The sequence below is a fragment of the Gnatocerus cornutus genome, chromosome 1, assembly GCF_029298725.1.
Source record: "Gnatocerus cornutus isolate USDA-ARS CGAHR chromosome 1, icGnaCorn1.1, whole genome shotgun sequence".
Lineage (NCBI taxonomy): Eukaryota > Metazoa > Arthropoda > Insecta > Coleoptera > Tenebrionidae > Gnatocerus > Gnatocerus cornutus.
The window spans coordinates 11,070,911-11,098,224 of NC_142233.1; the positions used below are offsets into that span (position 1 = coordinate 11,070,911).

The 27,314-nt window shown below is 33.6% G+C and overlaps 2 protein-coding genes and 3 non-coding genes across 5 annotated transcripts; all 5 read left to right on the forward strand.

Annotated features, from left to right (window-relative positions):
* The first annotated feature begins 1,786 nt into the window (after positions 1-1,786).
* On the forward strand, positions 1,787-20,368 carry LOC148180356 (nuclear pore membrane glycoprotein 210-like). Its single transcript, XM_088035067.1, has 21 exons — positions 1,787-2,190; positions 2,238-2,509; positions 2,560-2,762; positions 2,811-2,951; positions 3,001-3,299; positions 5,094-5,381; positions 5,438-6,269; positions 6,381-6,729; positions 8,119-8,715; positions 8,766-8,981; positions 9,030-9,359; positions 9,412-9,676; positions 14,976-15,156; positions 15,205-15,540; positions 15,604-15,939; positions 17,185-17,329; positions 17,377-17,612; positions 17,665-17,832; positions 19,679-19,817; positions 19,868-19,933; positions 19,982-20,368. The coding sequence occupies exons 1-21, from the start codon at positions 2,030-2,032 to the stop codon at positions 20,212-20,214; spliced, it is 5,793 nt and encodes a 1,930-aa protein (XP_087891193.1). The 5' UTR covers positions 1,787-2,029; the 3' UTR covers positions 20,215-20,368.
* Positions 11,897-12,015, forward strand: LOC148180357 (5S ribosomal RNA). Its single transcript, XR_015771756.1, has one exon. It is a non-coding gene; the product is annotated as a 5S ribosomal RNA (ribosomal RNA).
* LOC148180358 (5S ribosomal RNA) lies at positions 14,121-14,239 on the forward strand. Its single transcript, XR_015771736.1, has one exon. It is a non-coding gene; the product is annotated as a 5S ribosomal RNA (ribosomal RNA).
* On the forward strand, positions 18,372-18,490 carry LOC148180359 (5S ribosomal RNA). Its single transcript, XR_015771737.1, has one exon. It is a non-coding gene; the product is annotated as a 5S ribosomal RNA (ribosomal RNA).
* A 972-nt stretch (positions 20,369-21,340) lies between the features above and the next one.
* On the forward strand, positions 21,341-23,006 carry LOC148180360 (protein AATF-like). Its single transcript, XM_088035523.1, has 3 exons — positions 21,341-21,723; positions 21,781-21,849; positions 21,899-23,006. Exons 1-3 carry the CDS (start codon positions 21,378-21,380, stop codon positions 22,990-22,992), a joined length of 1,509 nt encoding a protein of 502 aa, XP_087891649.1. The 5' UTR covers positions 21,341-21,377; the 3' UTR covers positions 22,993-23,006.
* Positions 23,007-27,314: the final 4,308 nt, after the last annotated feature.

A 27,314-nucleotide genomic window follows, 5' to 3' on the forward strand; every position in this document is an offset into this window, starting at 1 on the left:
AATAATGCTTTTTGGATTGAGATGTCCCATACGAAAATGCCATAATTTCAAGCTATCTTCCGAAACTTGAAACGCAACACGTTTGTCATCAAAGTCTTTTACATGAGGTTTCATTTCGCGCACGTAGTATAAGTCCCCAACACGATCAGCGGTCACCTGAATTTCGCCTTTCGAGTTTTTTACAACTGCCCGATCGCGTTTAAAAACGACTTCGTAACCATTCTGCGTAATCTTGCTCACAGAAATTAAATTTGTACGTAAGTCCGGCACATGCAACGTGTCATTCAAGTAGATGTTCTTGGCTTTACCAAAAGTGTCTGTGGTGAACTTCACTGTGCCCTTACCGACAGTTTGAGTAAACGAGTCGTTCGCTAACTTCAACTCTTGCCTGTTTTTATCGTCGAGGACTGTAAACAGACCCACCTCGTTGCATAGGTGTGAAGTGGCTCCGCTATCTAGACACCATTTTGTCTTTTGCTCTGCGAGAAGTCCTGCTGAAGAGTTCTCAATTGCATATAAACCAATGTTTTCAGCATTGTCTACTGTCCTTGCTTTTTGGGTTCTTCTTACGTTCTTGAACCTGCACTCAGCAGCCTTGTGCCCTACCGTGCCACACTTGTAGCATTTGAATTTGAACCTACTTGCATTGCCAGGTGTGTTCGCTCGAAATTTCGGTTTGTTTCTCGTCATCATGGCGTTCTGCCCTCCTGTACGCGTATCATTCTTTCTCGCGTCGCTCTCTTCAGCGATCTTGACTCTTAGAACTTCTGGACGCGGTAGCAGGTCTCGTGACTCAATGGCGCAACGAAAATTCTCGAAGCTTTGGGGCAGACTGTACAATAACATGATGGACAGGAGATCTGGGTTTATTTCGACGTCCATCTCACCCAGTTTGTCCACTACATCAAAGAATCTACCCATGTGCTCTCTCACATCACCACCTTCTTCGAGACGTTGCAAAGTCAACTGCTTCAATAAAGTAGCCTTCCTTGCTGGACCTTTGGACTGGTAAATCTGCTCCAATTTCATCCAAAGTTCATGCGACGTTGAACATCCCTTCACCTGTTTCAACTCCGATGGAGAAATGCACAGTATGATGTCCGACTTCGCCTTGCAGTCATTCTTCGTCCAATCTGCTGCTGCTCTTGCTGAGTCCTGATCGTTCTCGACCATGCTAGGTTTCTTGCACTCTCCACTAACATAAACCCATTCATCGTTTTTAATTAGCAATGCTTCCATTTGCATCTTCCATGTATCGTAGTTTTCGCGCGTAAGAGTATCTATTCGGGCAAAGTTGCTCATCTTTGGTGATTTCAATCGACACACGACTTCAAAGTTCACTAATTATGGCTTTTTCTTACGTTCGACGCTGTAACGTTTCACCCAATCTCACTTTCGCGACGTGACGACGCGCACCCTACACTTTTTGGTGATTTTCCAAAAATACGTCGCTCACTGTTGTTCTGGGCCCATAACCTGTTAGAGTTAAAATTGAATGGCAGTAGAAACTCAATACAGGAAAACTAAATGATTAACAACTTGTAATGACTTCTCTTTAATTTCTATTAATTGATTACACTGTTTTTTGTAAACAACCACGTTGTTGAGGAAAATCCTCGAAACAAAATAAAACGGTTGTAAACTCGATTCTTCAACAATATTATTTAAAGAAACACCGAAAACTGGTGTAAACAAATTTGTAACCATGAAACCCCCTCTGTTGTTTCAAAACTGCCGCCTTTCTAAATTTTGTAATTTCCCGCAACAGGAAATAGCAGGAATTGACATTACCGATAGGACAAATTTAATAAAAACCGCTTAAATTCGACAAGAATTCGACTATAATCATATTACAGTCGTAACAGGTAAATAGTACAATAACAAATATTTGTGTAAATTGGATCTTACACTGTGAGAGCCGGTAAGGATTTTATAAAAACCGGCATTAAACAACGCCCCCTACGAAGTTGAGTTTTTCAAACATAACCTCAAAAATGTTTTGAATCCAAGCATCACTTTCCTGAAAATCATGGTTTGTGTTAGAAATTTTATAAGTGTTCTTTGCATAGTGGCTATTAGTTTGGGTGTCAGCGGTTCAAAATTAAATGTTCCACGGATTCTATTACCACTTTTTAATGAGTTTTCGTCGAAATACGTGCTGGAAGCCAATGACGGCGGTTGTTATAAATGGTAATAATACGTTTGCCTGTTAAAGTATTAAGTTTTTCAAATTTTAGGAGTACCACACGGAATGACCTTATTAAACTGACTCTAATTGATGAGAGCTTGGACCGCCAATGTTCGGTTAAAGCTGAAATTGCTACAATAACCAAAGAGCGCACCAGAAATATAGCGGTGGTTTTTGCAGAAGACGTGCAAACAGGACAGATTTTGAAAAGTGACGTCGTTGTTGATGTTATTCGTTCTTTAACGGTAACTACAACCACTAGAGAACTTTTTATGGAAGAAGTTCCTGAGATCTTTCAAGTTAATGCCTATGATGCTTTTGGTAAGTCATTGGATTTATTAAGGAGAGATTTGGAAAACATATTTTTCTAGAAAATGAATTTACTTCATTGGAAAATATTGAGTTTGAATGGAATATTTTTACCCTTGGAAATAAAAAGGAAGTAATTGTTGTTAGATATCTACCATTTAAAGATTCTCTTTATGAGTGTCCAGATTATATTCAACTACTAGAAGACAATAACAAGAAAGGATCAATGATTTTATTGGAAGGTGTTAAGACAGGCTCAGCTAAAGTAGTTTATTGAACATTAACAAATTCCAAAATAATATTTTGTTTGTAGGTATCAGTGCGTCTTCCATATGTAGAATATAAAGATGTGGGCCAAGTTGAAGTAGTATTGACAGTGACAGCAAATTTATTATTACTTCCAGCAGAAGTGTATCTAATGGTTGGGGATATTATACCTTTCAAACTATTTTATGTAAGCATTTCAACTAAGGTGAATAATTTGAACAAGTGTTTTTGTTTAGATTCGTAATGGAAAAATGGAACAAGTTACCGTTCCAGATTCATCATACTATTTAGAATGTGAAGATAAATCAATTATTACAAATGATGAAAAATCGAATGAAGTAACTGCAAAGGCATTAGGAAAAAGTAGAGTTCTGTTAAAGAGTCCCAACAATCTTGATGATCCAGCACTTAAACTACCTGGTGCGACTATTACAGTTGTTCAACCAAGTTACATAGTATTGACAATATTACCACATAGAAACTGGGCTATTCTAATTGGCGATCAACATGAAATAGTAGCGGAGGTTTACAGCACGTGAGTGAAAATTTAGATAATTTAGAACAACGCTTGGTTTTTTTGCCTAAAATGAGTTTTTTTTAATAATACTTCGCAACAAATTTAATTTAAATTTGAGTACCTCTTTTGATAGATGGAGTTTTGTGATTTAAACAAACTACCAATACATATCTAAACTTCAACAATACATTGCGCCGCAAAGTTTACGTAAAATTTGATTTTTTTTTAATAATTATTTTTTTGTGGAGCACTGTAAATTATTACCTCGTATTTTGCACTAGTTTTTCTGGAAACATTCGCTAATTTGAATTCTTTTCAACATAACTGTGATAAAAATATCTCAATTTTTATTTTAAATTTAATGCAAATTGTGTTTAAAACTTGATAAAATAAATGAATATTGTGCTATTCGACAATTAACTCAGATTTTGATGGAGAATTTCCCATCAGTACTGTATATTAGCAATTGGTTTTACAAATAATCACAAATCGCTAAAAATTACATTTTTTAAAGGCGTCGTGTCGCGAAATATTATTGTTAATTATTATAACAATTAATATATTCTAAACGCGTTAAAAACGCTTTTATGTATTTTGCAAGAAAATCTAACCCCCAAAATGTCAAGAAATTCATGTAAAGTGTTGAAAATATCCTCGAAAATAACATAAAGGTTTGTTTAGAAAAGTGTCTCAAAGGCAGAGAAAACATTACAGTAAACTTCACTTGTTCATTACTCTTTTAAACTTATTATTATAAATATTTTCAAATCTTTAAGGTCGATTACCTCAAAACTATATAAATGTGGGTTGGTTGTTTTCTGCATAACTGCGCTCAATTCATCTCTATTATTAATTAAAAATGCTGGTATGTTGCTGGTTTTTAGTTCATTTTTATGATTTTAATGAATCTAAGGTTTTATCTTATTTTTAGATAAATTTTTGTACAGTTTGTGCGTTTTAAGATGGCGAGAACGATTGATCTTCTTCAAAACACCAAAATTATAAAAAAAATAGTTCTTTAATGTTAATCAACTTTAAAGAATTTTTATTAACACAATAGAATATACTGCTCACTTATGTTGACACTAAAATGGTGGCCACGCTATGAATTGAAATGAAATATAGACATTTTGCAATACCGATCTGTCAATTTGGCAATAACTAGCTAGCTCAACAAAAAATCCAAAATAAATCTAAATAAAAATTAAAGAGAAATTATAATAGAGATCATTCAACGAAAATCTAAAATGAATCTAAAGAAAATGTAAAAAAAATGTCGAATAAATATAAGGAGAATCTATAAAGTTCAAAACAATCTTGATCCTCCAAACAGAATCTGAGCAAAAAAAAAATGTCGAGAATTTACACGGGATTGAGAAAATGTTTAAAAAAAACCTAATATTTTCTACCGTGCCCTGTATCTCACCAACCTTAATCCGCCTCTGAAATTGATGCAACTAAAATCTAAAATAATTTCCAATATTGGACAAATTGTTGATGATTTAATGCTAAATTGAACAAAAGTTGCGCTAATATGGCAATATCAAGCAATAATTATTTAGTGTCACTAGAATTTCGGCAAAATAGGCAGAATCCGAATAAATCTTAAGCATACCACGAATGTTATGGTTTATTACAGCCTTAGATGGCTTAAAGTCCTCACTTTTCGGCTCGAATCTCAAACTGCTATCTGCGGCTGTAATCAGTGTCATAACAGTTCTAGGTATGTTATTGTAATTAAATGTTTTGGGGCCTACATGACGTCTTCATTAATAATAAATTAATTATTAATCACTTTTCTTTTGTAAACAGCGACAACAATAAACTTTTTTTGGGCACTGGTGTTGCGATATCAACACAGGTCGGTGATGGTTTCCACGTTGAAGAGCGATCGCGAAATGGAAGTTGGATCTCAGGTTGGGGATTAAAAGAAAGTAGAACTATAGTATCTGCCAAACTAGAATCAGTCGTCCATCCTAAATTAGGGGCATTTAAATTCCAAGAACCTATAATATCACAAGGAGAACTTTACATTTATCCTCGTATAACAATTCTGCCTTCTGGAGTGATTTTGCCATGGGATCCACAAATAAAACCAAGGTAACTTCAAGATTTCGAGAAAGTAGAATTGTAACAGCTTTTGTGATGTCTTTTAGGTATGAAATAGATTTGGTGGCGAAAGGAGGTGATGGTCGTTTTTTGTGGTCAAGTACTGACAACTCACTTGGTTTAGTCAGTCAAGCGGGACACGTCAGAACCTTAGGGCAGGGATCATTTTCAGTCTCCGCAGCAATGACGCGGAATCACCACAACAGACAGTTTTGCAAGTTTTCGATTTTACCACCTGTAAGATTAGAAATAGTTGAGTTCGTCATGGAAGCTGAAATTATGGAACCAATCTATATTCACATCGCATTATACGCCCTGAAAACCGATGACGATAACGAAACTCAAACTTACATTCCCTTTACTCAGTGCCAAGATTTGCCATTTCAAGTCAAACAATCAGATAATAAGTTTATCTACAACAAAACTGCTTCAATCGCACCAGTGGGGATCTCCTGCGGCAATATTGCCATGATTGGTACTGCTGTGGGTACCAGTAAAGTTACAGTGACATACTATCAAGATGGGATTAATCTTGAGGATTCTGTAACGATTAGCTCTTACTATCCACTCAAGTTGATTTCTCCGACTCCACTTCATCAAGCTGTACTGGCTGTCGGAAGTTCTATTCATTTAGTATTTTCTGGTGGACCTAGGCCTCAAATAGGCCGCCAATCTGACCATCAAAGAATTGTGACAGTGGACAATGAAGCAACAGTACAAGCTGAGGATGTAACCGATTTAAGCGAGGTGCCTTTGGAAGATGTGACAGCAGTTTGGGTTTTGTGCCGAAAGTTAGGAGATACCAACGTAAAGTTGACTATAAGTAATACACCATCTTTACCTAATTGCAAAAGTCATGGAAGTAGTGTCATTACCAAGGTAGGAAAATATAAAATCAATTCTATCTCGTCAATTACTTGTTTATTTCCTACTAGATTTTTTTATTATAATGGTCGAAAATACGTAATTTTTATCTTTTTTTTGTTAAAGGTGATTTGTGGTAAACCACGGCGTTTACAAATCCAGCCAGAAATCAAAGTAGCAGATGCCAAATCTTGCCCTATGGACTTGAGCTCTGATCGAGTTGTTATTCCGAATAAACATGAAACAGAATTGGAGGTTACAGTCATAGACGAATTAGGACGTGTGTTTTTAAATACCAGTAGCCTGTTGTTTTCTTGGTCGTCGCAACCCGCTGGACAAGTTGTCTTCGAAAGTCCAGACAGCACCATAACAAAATACGATATGTTCGGCAGCATTCCTCTAATTAATAAAACTCGGCAAGTCATTCGACCCTATATAGATACAGGGTTATTAGAAGTTACTGCTACAGTGACCGGTAAGCCAAACAATAGTTATTTTAAGATAAGTACAAAAATAAAAACAAAAAGTATACCTGCTATGCAAATTTCTTAGGTAAAATAAAAAATGATTGTAATATGAAGTGATTTTGCTTAAATACATAGTAAAAAAAATGAGTGGCTTTTACACATATTCTTGTTGGCATTTATTTTCGACTAAGTATTTTCAAGCAGAAGTATACTGTCATCAGGTTGGTTACAGTGCTGCAAATTACCTAAATAAAATTTGTTAAGTTACGATTGCAGATCATAGAGAAACAAATTAATTTGTGGTGTCACGGGTGTGACGCGTATAAATTAAATTTATTGGTTTTAATAACATTTTTCTATATTTCTGTGAATAACAAAACTCTGATTCCTTCTCCTTTAGTACACAAATATATGAACTATAGGCAGACGTTTTAAGCCTCTTTGCAATAAAAATAACCGATTCAATTGTGCACTGTATATTTTAGAAAACTGTAACGGGTGTGACATACATTTGCAACGGACATGAAAATGCAAAACTTGTTAAACGGTGCAAAAAAATGCTAAAACAATAAAATAATGTAATTGCTTAAACATTTTTACTTAGTTGATTCAGATATTTTGACTTTGTATTCATCACTATAGAAAATATTGATAGTATTAATTGATTTTTTGCTTTCAAGAAGAAATCCTTTACAAAATTGTTTATTGCCTTTCTGTGAACGATACGTTAAGTTGTGCCTCCTATACATCCACAGCTTCTTTACTATGTGAGCATTATAAAAAATAGTTGTTAAAACTAAGTGTACCTATATGTAAATGTTTGGACCTTAAATCATCAAATTTGGAAAGTTCGATCTAACAATTGTCACACTCGTGTTATTTATTTTCAGTATTCCATTAATATATCTTTACTATTATAACTTTTTTTTACTATTGCATTTAGTGCAAAAACTGCATTATCAATTTGGTACTTTGTATACAAATTTTCAATCCACAGATTTCAATCAGTTTTGCCTACTTTTATTAAAATATTGTCACGGGTGTGACAAATTTTCTTATCAAAGTTTCAATTCAAAAACAAATTATGAAATTACTTTTTTATGTATTCAGTATCTGATGTGATAAGTACATAGTTCAAACTTATTTGTACACTAATTTTAAATTCTTGGAAGTTATATTTTGAGTGAAAAATGTAATTAAAGGAGATAAACGGAAGAGTAGTGAAAAGAAGGTGGTTATTTAAAGTATCAAGTAGTAAGCAATTCCAACATGGTTTTGGTTATTTAAAATTTACATGTTCGATTTTTAACAAAATTATATTTCTGCAAGATGTTTTAGTTCTTAATGTGTCAGGTTCATATTGTGTGGAACTGTTAAATAATTGGTTTATTTTTTAGGATACAAAATGCCGATCCTTAAAATGAACCACATAACACCAGAATGGCCAGAGTTTCTAAGTGGTGAAGAACGCGCAGGTGTCGAAACAAAAATAAGTGCCACAATAGGGCTTTTCTTAGTTGATGACACTGTAGTTACTCCGAACATGACAATAATATTCAATCAGCCTAACGTAAAAAAAGAAATAGCAGTGATGCATGGTTCAGGTTACATCGAATTATCTTTGAGTAACGACGATGTAGCTGCGGTAAATTATGTGGAAGGAACGAGAGTAATCGAAATTGTACCTCTTAAGTCTGGAGAACTTACAGTTCAATTAGTGGATTTGTGTTTGGTGGCTAATCCAACTTTTATCTACATTAAAGTAGTTTCTCTGGGAAGAATTGAAGTTCAGACAGCAGGGAAGGTTGAAATTAATCATTGCATACACGTTGTTGTGAAATTATTTGATGAAGCTGATCAATTGTTAAACGTTTTTGATAAAGAGGCAGTAGAAATAGCCCATCGGTTTACCAAAAACATAGCCAACCTTGGAAGAATGCCACAAAATGCAGATGAACCTTGGCCTTTCGGGGAAGTCCATTATGTATTGACAGGTAAAAAGAAGGTATTCATAATGAAACTATTGTAAATGAAATGATTGCAGGTGTTGAACTGGGTGATACTCAACTGACGTTTACATTCGATAATAGGGACCAAGTCATTAATAGTGAAGCAATAAACATCCAGGTATTTCCTCCTCTTAAGGTGAATCCTCGTAATGGTACTATGCTGATTGGTTCGACTTTACAACTTACGATGAAAGGTGGGCCTCAACCTGACACTAATCTTGAATTTAAGACACTCTCTAATGTAACAGCTGGTAAGTCGTCTATGATCTGCAACCGATTCTAGATGTTTGTTAATGTAGTTGTCAATGACGTCGGCATTGTTACGGGGAAAGCTCTGGGAAGTACTAGAATTACAATAAGTTCAATTGGAATCTATTCAAGTACTGGAGAAAAAATAATATTTGCTGAAGACACCATCGATGTAAAAGTCGTAGAAATGACTGGAATTAAAGTTGCTGTCCCGTTAACTAAATTTAGGTCTGGAGCTATTGTACCAGTTTGGGTCAAAGGAATTCCTGAATCTATATCGCCCTTAGTGTTGTCAAGTTTTGAGGATTTATCGTTAAGTTATAATTGGTATTTTACGGATGATGATATAGCTAGCTTTTCGTCAGTATTCACGACAGTTGGTAAGAACAGTTAAACATTACTAGCACCAAGTAATGCAATTTTTTTTTTCAGGAGTTATCTATAAAAGTTCCGATAGAACTGTCATGCGCGTGACTGGATTACAACCAGGAAAAACAAAATTATGTGTTAATGTCACTTTTACTCCAAGTGAAAATGCAGAAAGTGTTACATTTCATTCTTCTGTAGACATAGAAGTATTTGAAGCATTGCGATTGTTCATTCCGAAACACATGCCTGGAAAATCGCTGTTAATGGCACGACATTCTGGTATTCAGTTGAAAACCAATTTAGATGGAATTTTACAAATTGAATATAGGTAAGTCAATAATTGTTATGAGTGAGTTTTTTTGTTAAAAACCAGTAATGTTTTCGAGTTAATGACGGCATTCCCGATCGATCCATCATGTTATGTTTATTTTTTGTTCCACTTTTGGAAAATATAATATTCAAAGATCTTTACAACGAACTTAGAAAGGGTGAAATAAAATTGCCACTTTAAATTTTTATTTAAAACTTCATGTAGGAATAAAATAACTTTGTATATCATGGCCAAAAAGTGCCATTTTGCTTTTTGGCCTTGTACATAAATAACTATTAAATATTTCAAAAAGTGTCAACACTTGATTTATTTTGATGATTTTTGTAGCTTTTGTGACTTGAGTGACCAAAACATGAGATCTTTGAGAATTTGTGTTCATTCTAAATGAAAATAAAAACTGACCTGACTGAATGTGCTTTTTTAAAAGAACTGCAGCTGTTTAACCACTACTAGTTTTTATCTGAAGCTTCGGTTAGTTAAGAGTTGTCCGTCATTTTTGAACTTCCTGTATTTTTTCCTTCTATATTCGGTGGTTTTAGAGAATTTTACTTTCTAATTCAGTTATTTAACAATTTAAAACGGGGTTCATTTTACCTTGTCAGTTTTTATTGAAAAGTTCTTTCTTCTTACTTCTTACTCCTTCTAGAATAGCGCAGAACTGTTTTGTACATACGTTTGAAAAATATCTGTATGTATTATACAGGTGCACCCGAATAAAGTGCAAAGATTTTAACACAAATATCAGACATCGCTGTAGATAACGATTCTGTTAAAAAAAATCGAAATTCGAATGGGGCAAAACTCCCTCGGGAGGCTTATGGCACCGAATTCAGCAACTGTTTCCCAAAGTTCGAACAAAACACGTTTACGCTCGCTCTTATCATACTGGTTTAACTTTCACTTATTTAATGGTTTTAAAAACATCATTTTTGAAGTGCTTATTGCGAAAAATTAATTTGTTTGAAATAAATTGGGCCCTCAAAAGGGCCGATCTTTATTTTGAATGGTTTGAAAGATGATTTTTTCCGATTCGCTTTGTGAATCAAACTGAAATTTTATTTAGAAACGAAATGTTCAAATGTCTTCCATTAGACGATCCAATTCAGTTTAACCCGTAAAGAAAACAGTTTTTAAAACTTTAGGTTAACCACAACACTTATGAAGAAATCACTGACAAAGAATAAAAAAAATCCAAATTTGAACAATTTGGCACTGTTAAACCCACATTTCTCTACCACGATTAATGTTAAACTGACTGGAACTCCGTTAAAGACACTTGTTTATCAGCGTTTTTATTCCCAACTGTTTGATGGCCTGAATTGAACTTGACAATAAACTGACCTACCATAATAGACCTGTGGTGCCCGCTAATTTCTCCAAACGTCACAAAAAGTCACTATTTTTTAGTCGTTTTTTTAGACAGTAAAGTAGGCAATTTTGTTATAAGTAATGCAAAGCGCTCGTTGACATGGAAACTCTTTTGCTTCCTAGGCAGAAAAAGTACTTGTGTGAGGGGTACTATTTGAGACTTACATATTGCACTTGCACTTGCACGATCTTAATTTTGAAACTCTTTGAAACCAATATTTTTCACAGTAAATGTCATCAATGACAACTGCATGCATAGCCATCCATTCAATTCACTCATTGTCGATCGTGGAACTGAATCTAACGTTTGGAGAAAAAGTAGTATTTGTTATTTGGCCGAAAAGTGGCTTTGCTGTCTCGCAATTTTGCATACGCTCGGCTACGCTACGCTTCACCTTTAATTTAATTGCTACTATGTAAATTGCTAAAATCTACTATTATGATTAAAAAGAACGGCTTTTGAACGAAGATCACATATTAATGTTTTAATTAATTGACTGAACTCGCGCCGGCGAATATTCTCAAAGGTTCCATCTCTTTCTAGATAACTTGATTTCATTTTATTTTGAGTATAATTAAATTTGGCTCGTAAAATATGGATAAGTTGGTAAAGCACTAAATACAGTTTTTTTTTTATAATGGATCTAAATTTTAAGGAGTTTCGGTTAATCCGATTAATTTAAACTATCGGCTTGTGATTTAGGTTCAATTTTGATATATTATTTACTGTTTTTGTTTAACAATAACCCGATCTTTGGATGTTTAAAAAAAGACCCCCTGGGTTCATTAATAGTTGAATTTATCATTAGAAAGAACTGTTTTTGATCCAGGATCACACTTTAATGTACAGGCAACGGCCATACCACGTTGAAAACACCGCTTCTCGTCTGATCAGCGAAGTTAAGCAACGTCGGGCGCGGTTAGTACTTGGATGGGTGACCGCTTGGGAACACCGCGTGTCGTTGCCTCTTTTTTTAACAATAAACTGGACAAAATTTTAATTCTGGTCCGTCTGCTATTTAACATAAACATGATGACAGCAATTCCATACGTCACGGGTGTGACAAAATGACAACATTTTATTAATTTATTTTTGACCAAGAGCATTTTCAAGCAAAAGTATACTGTCATCAGATAGGTTACAGTGTTCCAAATTATCTAAATAAAATTTGTTAAGTTATGACTGTAGATCATAGAGAAATAAATTAATTTGTAGCGTCACGGGTGTGACGCGTACAAATTAAACTTGTTGTTTTTAATAACATTTTTCTATATTTCTGCGAATCACAAAACTCTGATTCCTCCTCTTTTAGTACACATATATATGAATTATAGGGGGACATTTTAAGCCTCTTTGCAATTAGAATAATCAATTCAATTGTGCACTGTATATTTTACAAAACTGTCACGGGTGTGACATACATTTGTAACGGGCGTGACAGAGCAAAACTTGTTAAATAAGCGTTGCCAAAAAAACGAAAATAATGTAGCAGAAAGACTAATTTTAATAATGCTTGTAACATTTTGAACAAAGTAAGTCATATTTTACACAGACGAAGGCGCCCACAGCCCCCAGTTTCGGTTTCACAAATCGGTCGAGTCTACTTATATCCGCTAGACATACTTACATCCACCCTAAACTAACTTCTTTATTTGGACAAAATATGAGATATTGTTGGATATTTGGTATTGATTGCTTGAATATTTTTACTTAGTTGATTCAGATATTTTGACTTTAAATTCACCAGTATACAAAATATTGATATTATTTATTGATTTTTTGCTTTCAAGAAGAAATCCTTTGCAGAATTGTTGATTGCCTTTCTGTGAACGATACGTTTATTTTTTTTTTAATAGGAGTTGTTAAAACCAACTGTGTGTACATGTTTAAGCCTTAAATCATCAAATTTGGAAAGTCCGATCTAACAATTGTCACACCCGTGACATTTATTTTCAGTATTTCTCTAATATATCTTTTAACTTTAATTAGTGCAAAAACTGCATTGTCAATTTGTTACTTTGTATACAAATTATCAATTTTTAACTCCACAGATTTCAACCAGTTTTGCCAACTTTTGTTAAAATATTGTCACGGGTGTGACAAATTTTCTTAACAAAGTTTTAATTCAAAAACAAATTATGAAATTACTTTTTTATGTATTCAGTATCTGATGTGTTAAGTAAATAGTTCAAACTGATTTGTCCACTAATTTTAAATTCTTGGAATTTATATTTTGAGTGAAAAAAAAATAAGTAAGTTAAGCGAAAAGTTTAATTAAAATAGATGAACGAAAGTGTAGTTAAAAGAAGGTGGTTATTTAAAGTATCAAGAAGCAAACAATTCAACCATTCATGGTTTTGGTTAATTTAAGATTTATATATACGATTTTTAACAAAATTACGTTTCTGCAAGATGTTTTAGTTTTTAATGTGTCAGGTTCAGTTCGTGTGGAACTGCTGATGATTAACATGAATTTTTTTTTTATCAAAGAGCCACATTTGAAGTAATTCAGAATTTGAATGTGGAGCTGGTTTTGTTTCGATATGTTAATAAGACTGCAGAACCCAAGAAAAATTAAAATGTGTTACGAGAATTTAAGGAAAATCTACAAAGACTCCAGGGAATTAAAGAAATATTTATATAGAATGTATGCACGTTTGGAGAAAATGAATGTAAAATTTGACGAAAATCTGAAGAAAACTGGAGCAATTAGGGAATCAGACCGAATTTCAGAAGATCCACAAAAATCTGTATAGAACTAGAGACTTAAGACAGCTAAGATAGAAAAAGAATATATTTTTTTAAAACCGTTGGTTAATTTGTAATTATGTTTTAACATTTTTCAAGGGTTTGCTTTGAATTCTGAGATTTTTTTGTATTTCTGATTTTCATGATTTTTTTAAATTTTGGATGTTTTGAATTTCTAAAATATTTTTACCTCGGCGCATCCACCATTTAGGGTAGCATCAATTATTACAATTCTTGGAACTTTAAAGATCTCTGGATCCACTAAAAATTAAATTTATGATTAGATTTTACTGCTTTTGAATCAAAATCACACACTGTTATACAGGCAACGGCCATACCACGTTGAAAACACCGCTTCTCGTCTGATCAGCGAAGTTAAGCAACGTCGGGCGCGGATAGTACTTGGATGGGTGACCGCTTGGGAACACCGCGTGTCGTTGCCTCTTTTTATTATTTTCCATAATAAATTAACCAATCGAACCAAGAGAAAAATATTGTTTTATGAAACCGAAGCGAAAGTACTATTTTAACGCCGAAAATGAGGAGCGAAAGTTGATTTTCCCTGTCTAGGAGCGAAAGTGATTCATTTTCGGGCCTAGGAGCGTAAGTGATACCAATTGTTTATTTACGTTCTCGATTTTTTGGCAATACACCGAAACCGCCTCAGTTGCGTCTTCTTGAATCGCAACAAGAACCTTTTCACAGCTATTATTATTCGCCAGACATTGCAAATTAGAGACGCAGGTGTACAGGGTGATGAAAAAAAGGCGTCCATGCTACCTATCATGTTGCAGCTAATTCTTTCCTGAGCCCAAAATTGAAAACCAAAACGAAGTTTGTGCTTTTTTAACTAATATAGAAGCTTTCTTTTATAAACGATAAAACTGTTTGGATAAACTTTTTATAACAATTTCATAGTTATACCTCACATATTTTACAGTTTATGATAATTTGTATCAAAAAAAGGCTTCGCCTTGCTACTGCAATTTAATTGCTCGACAAAAAGTACCACTTTTCTGCCGTATCACAAAATCTACTATTGGAAAAGGTGACTTTCGGTACGCGAATTTGATTTTGTCAAAATGCTTTGTCTGATATTGGGGTTAAAGTCTTTGCACTTTATTCGGGTACACCTGTATGTTGTATGTCATTGTATCGATTAACTTTGAATATTTGCAGCATTCCAGAATTTCGCCTAACTGGCACAGAACTCACAACAGCTAATTCTACTCCTGTTGCGACTATCACAGTTACTGATACTGGATATTTGTCTTCTTATGGAACTGTGGGATTTGCTCAATTGTTAGTAACTGCCACTGATGATTTAGGTCTTAAACAAACTCTCTCATACGTTGTAGAGGTAATAGAAATACGCAAACGTAAACAGAAATAACTAATTTCTTTACAGGTAAAACCCGTTCATTACATGTTTCTGTCAGTGAAGGCAAACTGGAGAATTCATTTGGATAGCTCTCTACAAGTCATACCTTTAGGCACAGAATTTTATTTAGTTCCTTCATTTTACGACAATATCGGTAACAGATTTAATTCTGGTCCCCGGCAAGTCAAAATTCGCGCAAATCGTTTGGATTTAATTAAAGTCACACAATACGCTACCAATACGTCGATCACAATAGCAACCAAAAAAACAGGACACACAGTAATTAAAACCTGGACAGAAGGAGTTGACAACACTGCAGATTACATCAAAATCCACTCCAGAGAAGTAGTAAAACCAGTTGTGGTAAGTGATTTTTTTTTCTCTTCAACATATCAATTTGAACGTATTTTTTTTGATGAATTATAGGACTTTTTAACCAGTGGTGACGTCATGTGTTTGTGGAGTCCAGTTGTAACACGACAATTACAAATGGGCGCTTGGGGGAGTAGTGATACTAGTATGATCACTATTGATTCCACAATTGATGTGGCATTTGTAATTGGAAACAAAGAAGGAACAGTTCTTCTTACTCATTCCTTACATGCTAACGTACCACTCAAGATGCAAATTCGACCTGTTGCTGAAGTGACTCTCTTTCCCGACAAAACTCGTTTCTTTACAAACGGAGGTGAAGGCACAACTTACAGAATTGGAGTTGTCTTGAGAAGTCGCGGTGGACCAGCCGATAAGAGAAATAATTTGGTAAGTAGTAATTGTGTGTTGAAAGTTGATCTCTCATATGAAATCTATGGACTTTGCATGTCTACTGATGTAGTATTTGCCTTGGTTTGCATACAACTATGTAGCTACATACAGGGTCCGGCAACACTTGTGTCCACCCCCAAAATCGTCTTTAATTTTAAAGATAAAATTTTGAAAATTTTCAAACGCTTACAGTTGACTAAGCTCTAAAAGCTGACGCAAAAATTTGTTTTTTATCACTAATAGTTTTGGCGTTGCGACGCCTTAAAAATGTAATTTTTAGTTAATTGTGAAGGTTTGTGAAATCAACCCCTAATTTAATTTTTTTTCAATATAAATCTGTTAAAAATATCTCAGTTGTCATTTTAGATTCAATGCAAATTGTCTTCAAAATTTGAGAAAAAAATGCTGTTTTATCAAATTAGTTTTAAATTTCATTACGTCAAAATTGGGAATTACGTTTACACCCATCTGTCAACGTCTTGTGCCAAATGACATCTATCCTTTGGTTCGCTTTAGATTGTAACAAAAGTCTTACTTGGTAAAATTGTCGCTTTGTCGATGTTAATTAACGATTTCTGGTGTGCATAAAGTGCAACATGCCCGTGTTAATCAAAATTAACTTTTATAAGAGGGAATGAAGTGACTTGTGAAATTTTAGTGTAAACGTAGTTTGCCGCTGCGTTGTCATAATTTTGAAAACTAACTTGATAAAACAGCGTTTTTTTCGCAAATTTTAAACACAATTTGCATTAGATTTAAAGTAAAAACTCAAATATTTGTATTACAGTTATGTTGAAAAAAAATTGAATTCACGAATATTTCCGCAAAAACTCAAAAATCGCTAAAAATTATACTTCTTAGGCGTCGCGACGCCAACCAACCCGTGATAAAAAATTTTGCGTCAGCTTTTTGAGCTTTGTCAACTATGAGCGTATGCAAAGTTTCAAACTTTTATCTTTAAAATTAAAGACGATTTTAGGGTGGACACAAGTGTTAACTCTTGGTAATTCGAACTTTTTGTTTTCTCTCGCTAATTCGAACCTTTTGGTAATTCGAAGCTCTCGGTAATTCGAAATTTTTTACTGGTCCCGCCAACTTCGAATTAGCGAGAGTCGACTGTATCTTGAAGTCCTCTAATTTTGAGTTAAAATTTAAAGTTCACTCTTCTACCACTAAAAATGTAAATGTGTGTTACTTTATTTGATCAAGAAAATTTATAATTTAAGATGGTTTTTGTTTTAGATTCAAGGATGGCTGTGTGATCGTGCCTTTCATCGTTCAGTTATCCCAACGCCTTTCCGTTGTTTCGTTCGTTTTACAAATGAAAGCGTCACAATTGATGCAAATGTATTATATAATATAAAAAGCAGTTTTCAACCTGTTAATGGTTTGTTTGTATTTTGCAAAATCAAATCAATATCAACTTGTTTTTAGGCCAATATAATTGTAAAATACAATCGACTGGAATTAATGCTTCAGAAGCGAGTCTCCTAATAACAAATGTTTCATTTTGGGCCATTTCAGACGAGGGAGAAATGGAATCACTTCCACTGGAATTACCTTTTATTCCAACACCTTATGTTCCTCCAGAAATTCACATTGGAGATAATGGTAATGGAGTCGGTGAATTTGTGGTAACTGGCTTAGATTATGTATTGCAAGAAGTTGTGGTACGTAAAATTTATGATGATGTATTTCGGTTATTTAAGTGATGGCTTTCAGGCGCAACCAGCTGACTCAAGCATTGTTTTTGTTAATAAAGGAAATTTGATCGATGAAAATCATAAAGTTTTTCAAGTTCAGTTAGTAGATTATCATCCGAAATTTGCAGATCAGGAAGACACGATGGGAATAATCGTTAGATCTCCAATAACAGACCAAGTGTCTAAGGTACGTGTAATCTTATTAAGGCTGTGCCGTCAAATGTAAGACTTTGGTAAGCTATTTTAATTGCTTCAAACATTGCGTACTTTATTACTCATAGATCGAAAAATTTAATATCTATAATGTCATTTTATACTACTCTCGTATCAGCCAGTTTCTTGGGAAAACCAACACAAGATCATCTTTTACTACAATTGGGAGTTTTTGGTGAAGGGAGTTCGAAGTGTCGGTGTGTTCACTAAATTTGTTAAGTTTGATTTAATTTAGCATCTGCAAGTCGTAATAATCAATTTTTCGATATTTTTTTCATTTTCAAGTCTTGTGAATTCTCTCTCCAATTCGTAAATTTTAAATTAATATAATCCACAAATTTAAAATTTTTGTTTTTATTTGAGGTCTGTTTTACACCGGCGCATTAACCATTGATAATAATAACAAAATTATTACAATCTTTGGAAGTTTAAAAAAAGACCCCCTGGGTTCATTAATAGTAATTTATCATTAGAGAGAACTGTTTTTGACCCAGGATCACACTCTAATGTACAGGCAACGGCCATACCACGTTGAAAACACCGCTTCTCGTCTGATCAGCGAAGTTAAGCAACGTCGGGCGCGGATAGTACTTGGATGGGTGACCGCTTGGGAACACCGCGTGTCGTTGCCTCTTTTTTATTATTTTCAATAATGAATTAACCAATCGCACCAAGAAAAAAATATTGTTTTATGAAACCGAAGCGAAAGTACTATTTTAACGCCGAAAATGAGGAGCGAAAGTTGATTTTCCCTGCCTAAGAGCGAAAGTGATTCATTTTCTGGCCTAGGAGCGTAAGTGATTCCAATTGTTTATTTACGTTCTCGACTTTTTGGCAATACACCGAAACCAACACAAGATCATCTTTTACTACAATTGGGAGTTTTTAGTGAAGGGAGTTCGAAGTGTCGATGTGTTCACTAAATTTGTTAAGTTTGATTTAATTTAGCATCTGCAAGTCGTTTTTATTGCTACTTTGACCTACTGTCAGTGCGTTTTTAAAGCTGGTCCATAGGGATTTTTTGCTAGAATTTTTTATCCCATCATAAATTTATTAGGATAAAGTTTCGGACCTACAAATTTTGCACAACCTATAGTCAGAATTTTGTAACTTTGTTTTAACTCCGCTTATCTCTTGGGCCAATTGAATTTTAGATGGAAGTCTGATTTACTCTGCAACATTTTGACAGTTCGTTGATATTTGCCAGAAGCCGGGGTAGAAATGTCTACACATTAGAAGACGAAACAAGATCAAAAACGACGAAAGTTTCGCGATTAATTAAATTCCCGCAAAACTGCAAATCTTCTTGACAAGTGTGACACTAGAGTTGTCAAATTTTTGATTATGTGGTCTAAAGGAGGCTAGCCATTCCTTGATTCGACAAATTTACTATTTTTCCTCTCTTTGTATAGATTCTGATTGAGGTACCCTCAGAAATTGTCTTTAATTTGTGATTCTTTCAGTTTACAGCTCTTTCGTTATTGTTTATGCTTTTTGTCTTGTCCCACATTTCTTAAAAATTTATTATTGATTTTTCGTTTCTGTTGGTAAATTCTCTGGCTATTTTGTGTATATTCGGTATATAATGTGGCTATTTTTTATCTTTAGGTCATTGCAAGCTCTTTTGTCTTTTCTGTGTCTGCATACACATAGAGATACCATAATATTATTTTTAAAATATTGTCAATCCATTTCGATATAATCAACATTTTTGATAAAAACAACTTTTTTAAAAAATTGTTGCCAGACAGGGTGGCTATATCGAATGTTCACTGAATTTACCTCAACACACTTACATAATGTCTGCTCTTTCATGACAGGTCATGGTGCGAGTCTCCAATAAATACGTTGATGAAATGTGCTTGTCGCAGTCTCCAATCTTCAGACTGATTCAGCATTATAGACACGCGCTAATTATTGTGCTTTCAATGCTAATCATTTTCTGCGTGACATGTTACGGTAAGTGATGATCATCGATTTACAAAATTTTTTCATTTTTTTGTTTGTAGTGTACTCACGTTACATGCAACCTGTGGTCAACGTCAACGTCCATCCGAATAGATCACTCTTGAACGGTATGTGTAGCATAAAACGTCCATATTTTATTAAGAGTTTTTTTGTAGCGAGTTACCCACCGACATCGGGTTACCCTCCTGCGTCAACTCCTATGAGTCCGATAAGATCTTCTTTTCAACACTCTACCTCATGTCCAATTCCCAGATTGTCTCCCACATCACCTATATGTACAAATAAAAATAATTGTACATGTGGAAAAATTAGAGAACCAGTTTATGGTGATGTTAGTTCGTTTTCTATGAATAGTCCGGAATTACGAAGAAACCGTAGATTTTTGTGAACAGCTAGTAGGCTGTTAAATTGTATTTATGTTTGTACATAAATTATATGCCAATTTTTTGTACATATTATGTAGCTTTAGTTATACGTTTACTTTCTGAGAGATTCTTAAATTGTTTTTTTTTATAAGAATACACATTTTTTCAAAAGAGAAATTTTCATCTAGTGACCTTATTACTAAATTGATCGCAGCGCTCAAACTTCCTGTGGATGACCTCAGCGCAACTCCATTCCCACTTGGGACAATAGAGCAGCCTGATTTACGTGAGATAATAAGATCATTCCACAAGTTCACCGTGTCAATCAATCGAGTTATAAGATAATTATTATAATTCTATTTGTAAATTTCATATAAAGTCCGTTTTTTTTTTAAAAAAACCACCAACACCGCAATCTTCCCCTACATTACAACCGGCAACGTTGCCTAGGGAGATTTTTGGTGAGAAAATAGTTGTCAAATTTTTGACATTTCTGAAAATTACGCAGTGTTTCCGTTAAAAACGTTTCTTTTACAGCCTGCTGGATTGCAAATCAAATGATTTAATAGTGAAAAGACTCGGCACAGCTTGAAAGGCCGTTTTGTGTAATCAAATTGTCAATTAGGCAGCTAACCTATTTGATTTTATCACCAAAAAGTCACCATCGACGACGTTGCCGGTTGTAAAGTGGTGGGAGAGTGCGGTGTTTGTGGTTTTTTAATAAAAAAACGGACTTTAATTGCACTTCAGGTCGTATTTTGAGGAATTTCATTGTTACGACTGACCAGCTGGGTAAATATTTATTACGGTTCATTTCAAGGCAGGTAAGATCCAATCACTTATTATTATTATGTTTATGGGGGTTTGTGGCACATACTTCTATGGTTTGCGTAAGGTGGTGGTAAACGATTTAAAAAGTCAAAGCCATAACCGCACTAGAGCGTTTGGTAAACTGTAGTTCAATGGCGGGTCAGATTTTGGGGTAATTGAAAAAATACAGCTAATTACTGTTATAAACGTCTTGCAGTGATTATTTAGACTTCATACTGACCTATTATATAAGCGTTCCGATACTTTTCAACCCCCTTTTCCTTAAAAAGAAAACTGTAACAATTTTTGTTAATTAATGAAGGACAGCAATTTTTAACCACGCCACTGTCTTATCGAAAGTCTTGATGTGGTCTTGATGCGTAAAAACACGAAGGTTCCCGATAGCAGAGATGTAAACATAACCTATAATAATAACAACGTGTATCTTCACAAATTATCTATTGGCAGTTGTAACATGGAGTCATCGTCTTTGGCCGACAAAATCGCAGATATTTTAAACATTGCGCCAGTTGATTTTAACCCGGAGGATGGTGAAGGTCCAAGTCCAAAAGTTTTAGACCAACACAATGAAGTGCACTCTAGTGAATTCGAACATGTGGTTAGCAAATTTCGGCGTGCAAATGTGGATTTGTTGGCTGATTTGGACCCAAAATATGCTGGGAAAAAGACGAATCGGAAGGCCATTAGATCATATTCAGAAGGTGAGATAACAATTATTTGCATATTCTTTGATTATAATAAATTGCATATTATTTCAGAAGAAGATGATGACCACACAAGTGATGAAGATACTACAGAAAATAATTCAAGCAACTTGAAGTTTGAAAGTATGTACATTATAATAAGTGAAGGATCAACACTACATTGTATTTACAGGTTTTTATTCTGATAATTCAAGAAGTAGTAGTGGTAGTGCTGAAGACACTACTGAAGATACTGATGGAAGTGGTGATACAGTTGAAGAGATGGAAGAAAATAAATTTGATGATAGTTTTAAACACATTGAAGGTAAATTCAATGATTCATCTCCAATTAAAAAAGGTCTTTGTGTGAAAAATCAAATGATCATGTGGGAAAATCTTCTTGAAGTAAGAATTCAATTACAAAAATGCTTACTAACTGCAAATATGTTTCCACAAAATCAAACATTCAATACCATAACAGAAGAGTGTGGACAAGAATTTGCTAATAAATTAAGTCATACCAAAAGAACTGTTGGTGAAACATTAAATAAGTTATTGTTATTACAAAAACTACTTTTGAAGCAATATCCAGAAACCAAGAACATGGATGGATCAACAGTTTCAAATCCTAGTGCAATAAACAGAGATGATGAAGAGATAGCAAGTGACACAGACAATGAAGAATGTTCATATGAAGAAGTGGAAGTAGAATTAAAAAAAGCAAATAAAAGAAAAATCACAGATTATGAACAGGAATTGGCAGAACACCACAAGAAATACAAGAGTTACAGAAACGGTGTGATTACAAAATGGAATGATAAGACCAGAGTAGCACTTAAAGGAACAACTTCACACTCAGTTTTGGATCAAATAGAATACAATTTAAGGAACAAAGAAAATTTAGTTAAACGAACTCAGATAAAGCGATCTCAATATTTAATTCTGGGATCACAAGCAGATGAAACTGATGAGAATTGTAATTCTGAAATATTTGATGATGATGACTTTTACCACCAGTTATTGAGAGAATTGATTGAAATTAAATCTTCGGATGTTACAGACTCTGTAGAATTAGGTCGACAGTGGATATCTTTACAAAATTTAAGAAGTAAGATGAAGAGAAAAATTGACACCAGGGCAACAAAGGGGAGAAAAATACGATATGCGGTTCACAGCAAGTTGGTTAATTTTATGGCTCCAGTCGATGAAAATTCCTGGACTGACGCAGCAAAAAATGAACTATACAATTCTTTGTTTGGAAACAAATCGTTAAATTCGAATTTATAATAAAGTGTCGGTAAATTTTCAAGTCGCAAATTTTAATAGTCAGTAATTTATTTAATTATCCTGCAGCAAATTTTCAGATCTTTCTTATAAAACAAAAACATGCTGATTTATACAGGTGTCAGCACAAAGTTTGTTATAATGTTTGTGGGGTAGGGGTAACAATTAAAATTTTATATTTTACCAACATATAGGTATCAATCAACTCATTGTTTTATGGCTATGTCCTACCCCGGCCAAAGTGCATAGGAAGTAGCGCAAAACGCCACTACTTTTTACGGCCACAAATAAAGAGATTTACAATAACGACAATAGCACGCAAAACAGTAACTTTTTCCTTGGTTATTTTGACAATGTTATTATGCGGGCAAAAGTTGAATCCAAATGACAATGAATATTGTTGATAAAAACTAGCAAAATTGAATATCGTCGTTTTAGCTCGTTAAGTTGCCAAGTCCATTTAGAATTTTTTTGATGTAGGTCGATAAATCTCAATTTTTCACATATTTGTCGTCCAATCTGAGATCTGACAACTTGTAGATTAAAAAAAATGTTTCTTCATTCTGAAATTACAACTCATAGAAGAATTGAATGTTAAATTTTTTGGTTTTTGTTTTTACAAAATCGAAAAAGCATTTGATCCAAAAATGAACTTAGCACCTTAACAACTTAACCCAACGATATGTCTGTTTATTTGCTCCCTTTTTTTTATGATCACCAAAATATTTATTTTGGAATAATGAACCGAATGGAAGACAAATGTTTTGATATCTCATTTTGGAAAAAAGAACAATTTGATAACAAAAAAACTTAGAGATACTGGATATTCAAATTTAAATTGTATTAGACAAATGTCAGTACTTTATTTTGTTACCAACCGAACTTGTTAAAAATCTCTAATCGAAAATAATTGCTTTCAAATGCATTTTTTAAATTTATGTACAATGCAAAGTAGAAAAAATAGTATATTACACTCACTTCATAAGACGACTTGTAGCACTCATTTTATTTGACCACTCCTCAAAACTCATTCGTGCTACAATACTCGCCTTATGAAATACGTGTAATAATGTACTATTTTGCACTCGTATGTCACTTTTACGTACTTGTGCCTAAAAACGTGTCATTTCGAAATTCAAATGACAATCAAAATTTTAACTTTATACAGGTGTCCCAGAACGCTCGCCCTTTTTTTTAACGGGGAGTTCTTCACCAAAATATGAGTTGATTTTTATATTGCACAATGTTTTCCATTAAAAGGAAATGCGAGCGTTCTGAGACAGCTTGTATAAACGATTGCAGAAAAAATGCTCCAGACAAAAAAATTATGAATTTTTCTCAAGCACGGTTACATCTCAGTGGTCATACAGTACATACAATAACAATTCCGTTATAATATGATTTATAATGATAAATATGTACCACATCGAATAATCACATTGCAATCTCATTGTCAAAACCGTTATAAAGATAATTTTACATTACATCAAATTATTTCTTGGTGCAATTTATTGTTGAAATCCTTGAGCTTTTACAGCAAATTGTTAAACAACTTACTGGAAAAACTTAAATTGATCGAAGGATGAAGCTTTTTTTAGAATAGTTTTCCATTCCAGGCTCCAAAAATTTATCATAAAAGGATGCAACGCATAAATTATTATTGAGATGAGTTGGCAGAACAGTTTTTACAACAATTCTGTACAATTATATTCTTGTGGAATAATTCGTAAATTTGATGTAAGCATGATAAAAATATAAGAGAGGCTTTATTGTCTATTCTTTAAATACCAGTAACATTTTTACGGTATAAAATATAGCTGGTGTGTTAATTGCTAAACTTACATCTCTTAAATTAATCATCTATGGATAAGATCTTGACTCATTTAAATATGAGACTCTTCGTCCATCGAATGGTAATTTTTCAGTTTTACAGATTTAAGGAACTTGATTTAAGAAGTTGAAAAGCATTTCTAATCATTTTTTTTTGGTACTTTAAGAGTCGTCTTAAAGTATTGTTTTTCAATTGTTTTTTTTTTCATGATGGTGATCACGACTTTCTACATCAAATTTTTTATGTTCTAGTGATTTGATGTAAGATGGAAAAATTGTAATTAGAAGTGAGACTTAAGTAAAAAACAGTTGATTTTATCAGACATATGCTGAAAGTTTTTAAAAATGACATAAAACGATGGGTCATACTTTTAAGCAACCTCTGACTAGAAGAAAGACGACAATACAAAAGAAGGGCAAAAACCAAATAATTGCAAGTGGTTATAAAGTATTAAATGGTGACAAATTTAGTATCAAATCATGAACCTACTTTTGCTCGCAGCACTAAATTATAGCCGCCTTTTTTATAATAATATGTTTGCTTATAACGAGTGAGCAAGAAAATTTGTCATCAAGTAAACGTTTAAACAAAATGGAATCATGTCTGTTGCAACAGTAAATAATAATTAAAATGTCAAAGCTGACACGTTAAACACGTTTTAAATTTATGGTTCTTCATTACATTTCATACAGGGTGAATTTGAAGTAGGTTTATTCTGAAATTAACAAAAATTACAGTTGGTTTAATTAATTACGTAACCTTAATTAATATACACTTTTTCAAAATTATAAATCCACTACCTGTTGAATTATGTTGGTAGAAAATAAAAATTTCCCACACAGAATAGAGTGGTATGATTGAATTATCAAATTTAAAATGGATGTAACGAACATTACCGCATGTCATTCTATTTATCAGACTCCACCACGTTGTTATGTCAACACTTTTTTTATGTTATTTTTTGCAATAAATCGGATCCGAGATCAGATTTTTCAACTTGAGTGTCACTAAATTTGATACCATATTATCCACTAGAGATGTTGTCGGTTGAATTTTTAGAGAAAATGCAATGTTGATGGATTTATCAATTCTTGTCAAAATCTGGGGAATATTGATGCCAATCTTGTTATCTTAAAATTTCCAAAGTTAATTCATCAAGATTGAAGCCTTAAATAAGGAAATAACTGTCAAAGTGAACACTTACAACCTTAATCGACTGTTCAGTGAGATTAGATTGCAAATGTCGACCCAAATAGGTACAAATTTTTCAATTTTTATCTTGTATTTTGTTTCTGTTGCAAATGTTGACGTAAGCTTAATACACAGCAATTTTTATGTCAAAATTGACAAATGTCAAATTCTGGGAGACATTAACGCCAACCTTGATGTAATTTTTTTGTTACTTTACTCGCTAAATCCAAATGTGTCGGTTTATCTCTATCATCCGTTTTTTTGTTTTACAAAGAAAAAAGAAATTTGTTGAATATTAATTAATATAGTTGCATTAATTGTTTAATTAACTCACAAAAACAAATACTCCTCTATTTTTTTTTTGATTATGCAGATAGCAAAACTTGTGTTGTTGTATACAGGTGTCCTAGAACTGATGACCCAGAGAGCAAGGGAGGGTGTCGACAGCAATACAGATGGTAAATTTCAAAGCAAAAATTGATTAAGTTTTATAGTATTCGAGAAAGGATACAAAATTAACAACCAATCCCGACAGCTTATTCTAGAAGTGGAGTAAAAGGCTATCCTAATTTCCTAGGCAACGAGAATCTGACCAATGGACGATAGTATGTGTCCATATTTACTGATTTTAAAATTCTGTTCAGCTTCCGGATTGGCCACCGTTTTTTCGTCTTAATTCGATTATTTTTGTTTTTGTTTCGAAATATTGGTTCTGATTTGTTGCCTTTATAAGCTTTTTTTCTCTGGATCACGAGTTCTGGGACACCTGTAGGTATATCTTGATCACCTGTCAAACTGGTGGCCCCCAAAATAAAGTGGTACAAGTCTACCAGATTTTTTCAAAAAAAATTGAGCTGACTAAAAAAGTCATTCATAAAGTGTACCATTCTATTTTGGCCGTCACTGTAATATTTGGAGGCTTTGAATGAAAAAAAAAAGTGGAGTTTTTGAACTTATTTGACAGATCCTAGCGCAGTGTCATGTCAAAATCGACGTACGTTCCAAATGCATGGCTTACTACTCCTCATTTATTTTGAATACCGCATTTCAAGGTCATAATTTGTGACAGTTGTGGTGCTCTACGACAAATTTAAGAGGATTTATGTATTGCAAACAATCACGAACAGGTCTTTGGGTGTTCCAGTACTCGTTTATGTTCAATTCAATGGATAAATCTTCTCAAATTGGCCGTAGAGCTCCACAATTTTCACAAATTTTGACCTTGAAATGCGGTATTCAAAATAAATGAGGAGTACTCCTATTAATAAGAATGTAAATTTAAGTTTACACATTTAATTAGAGA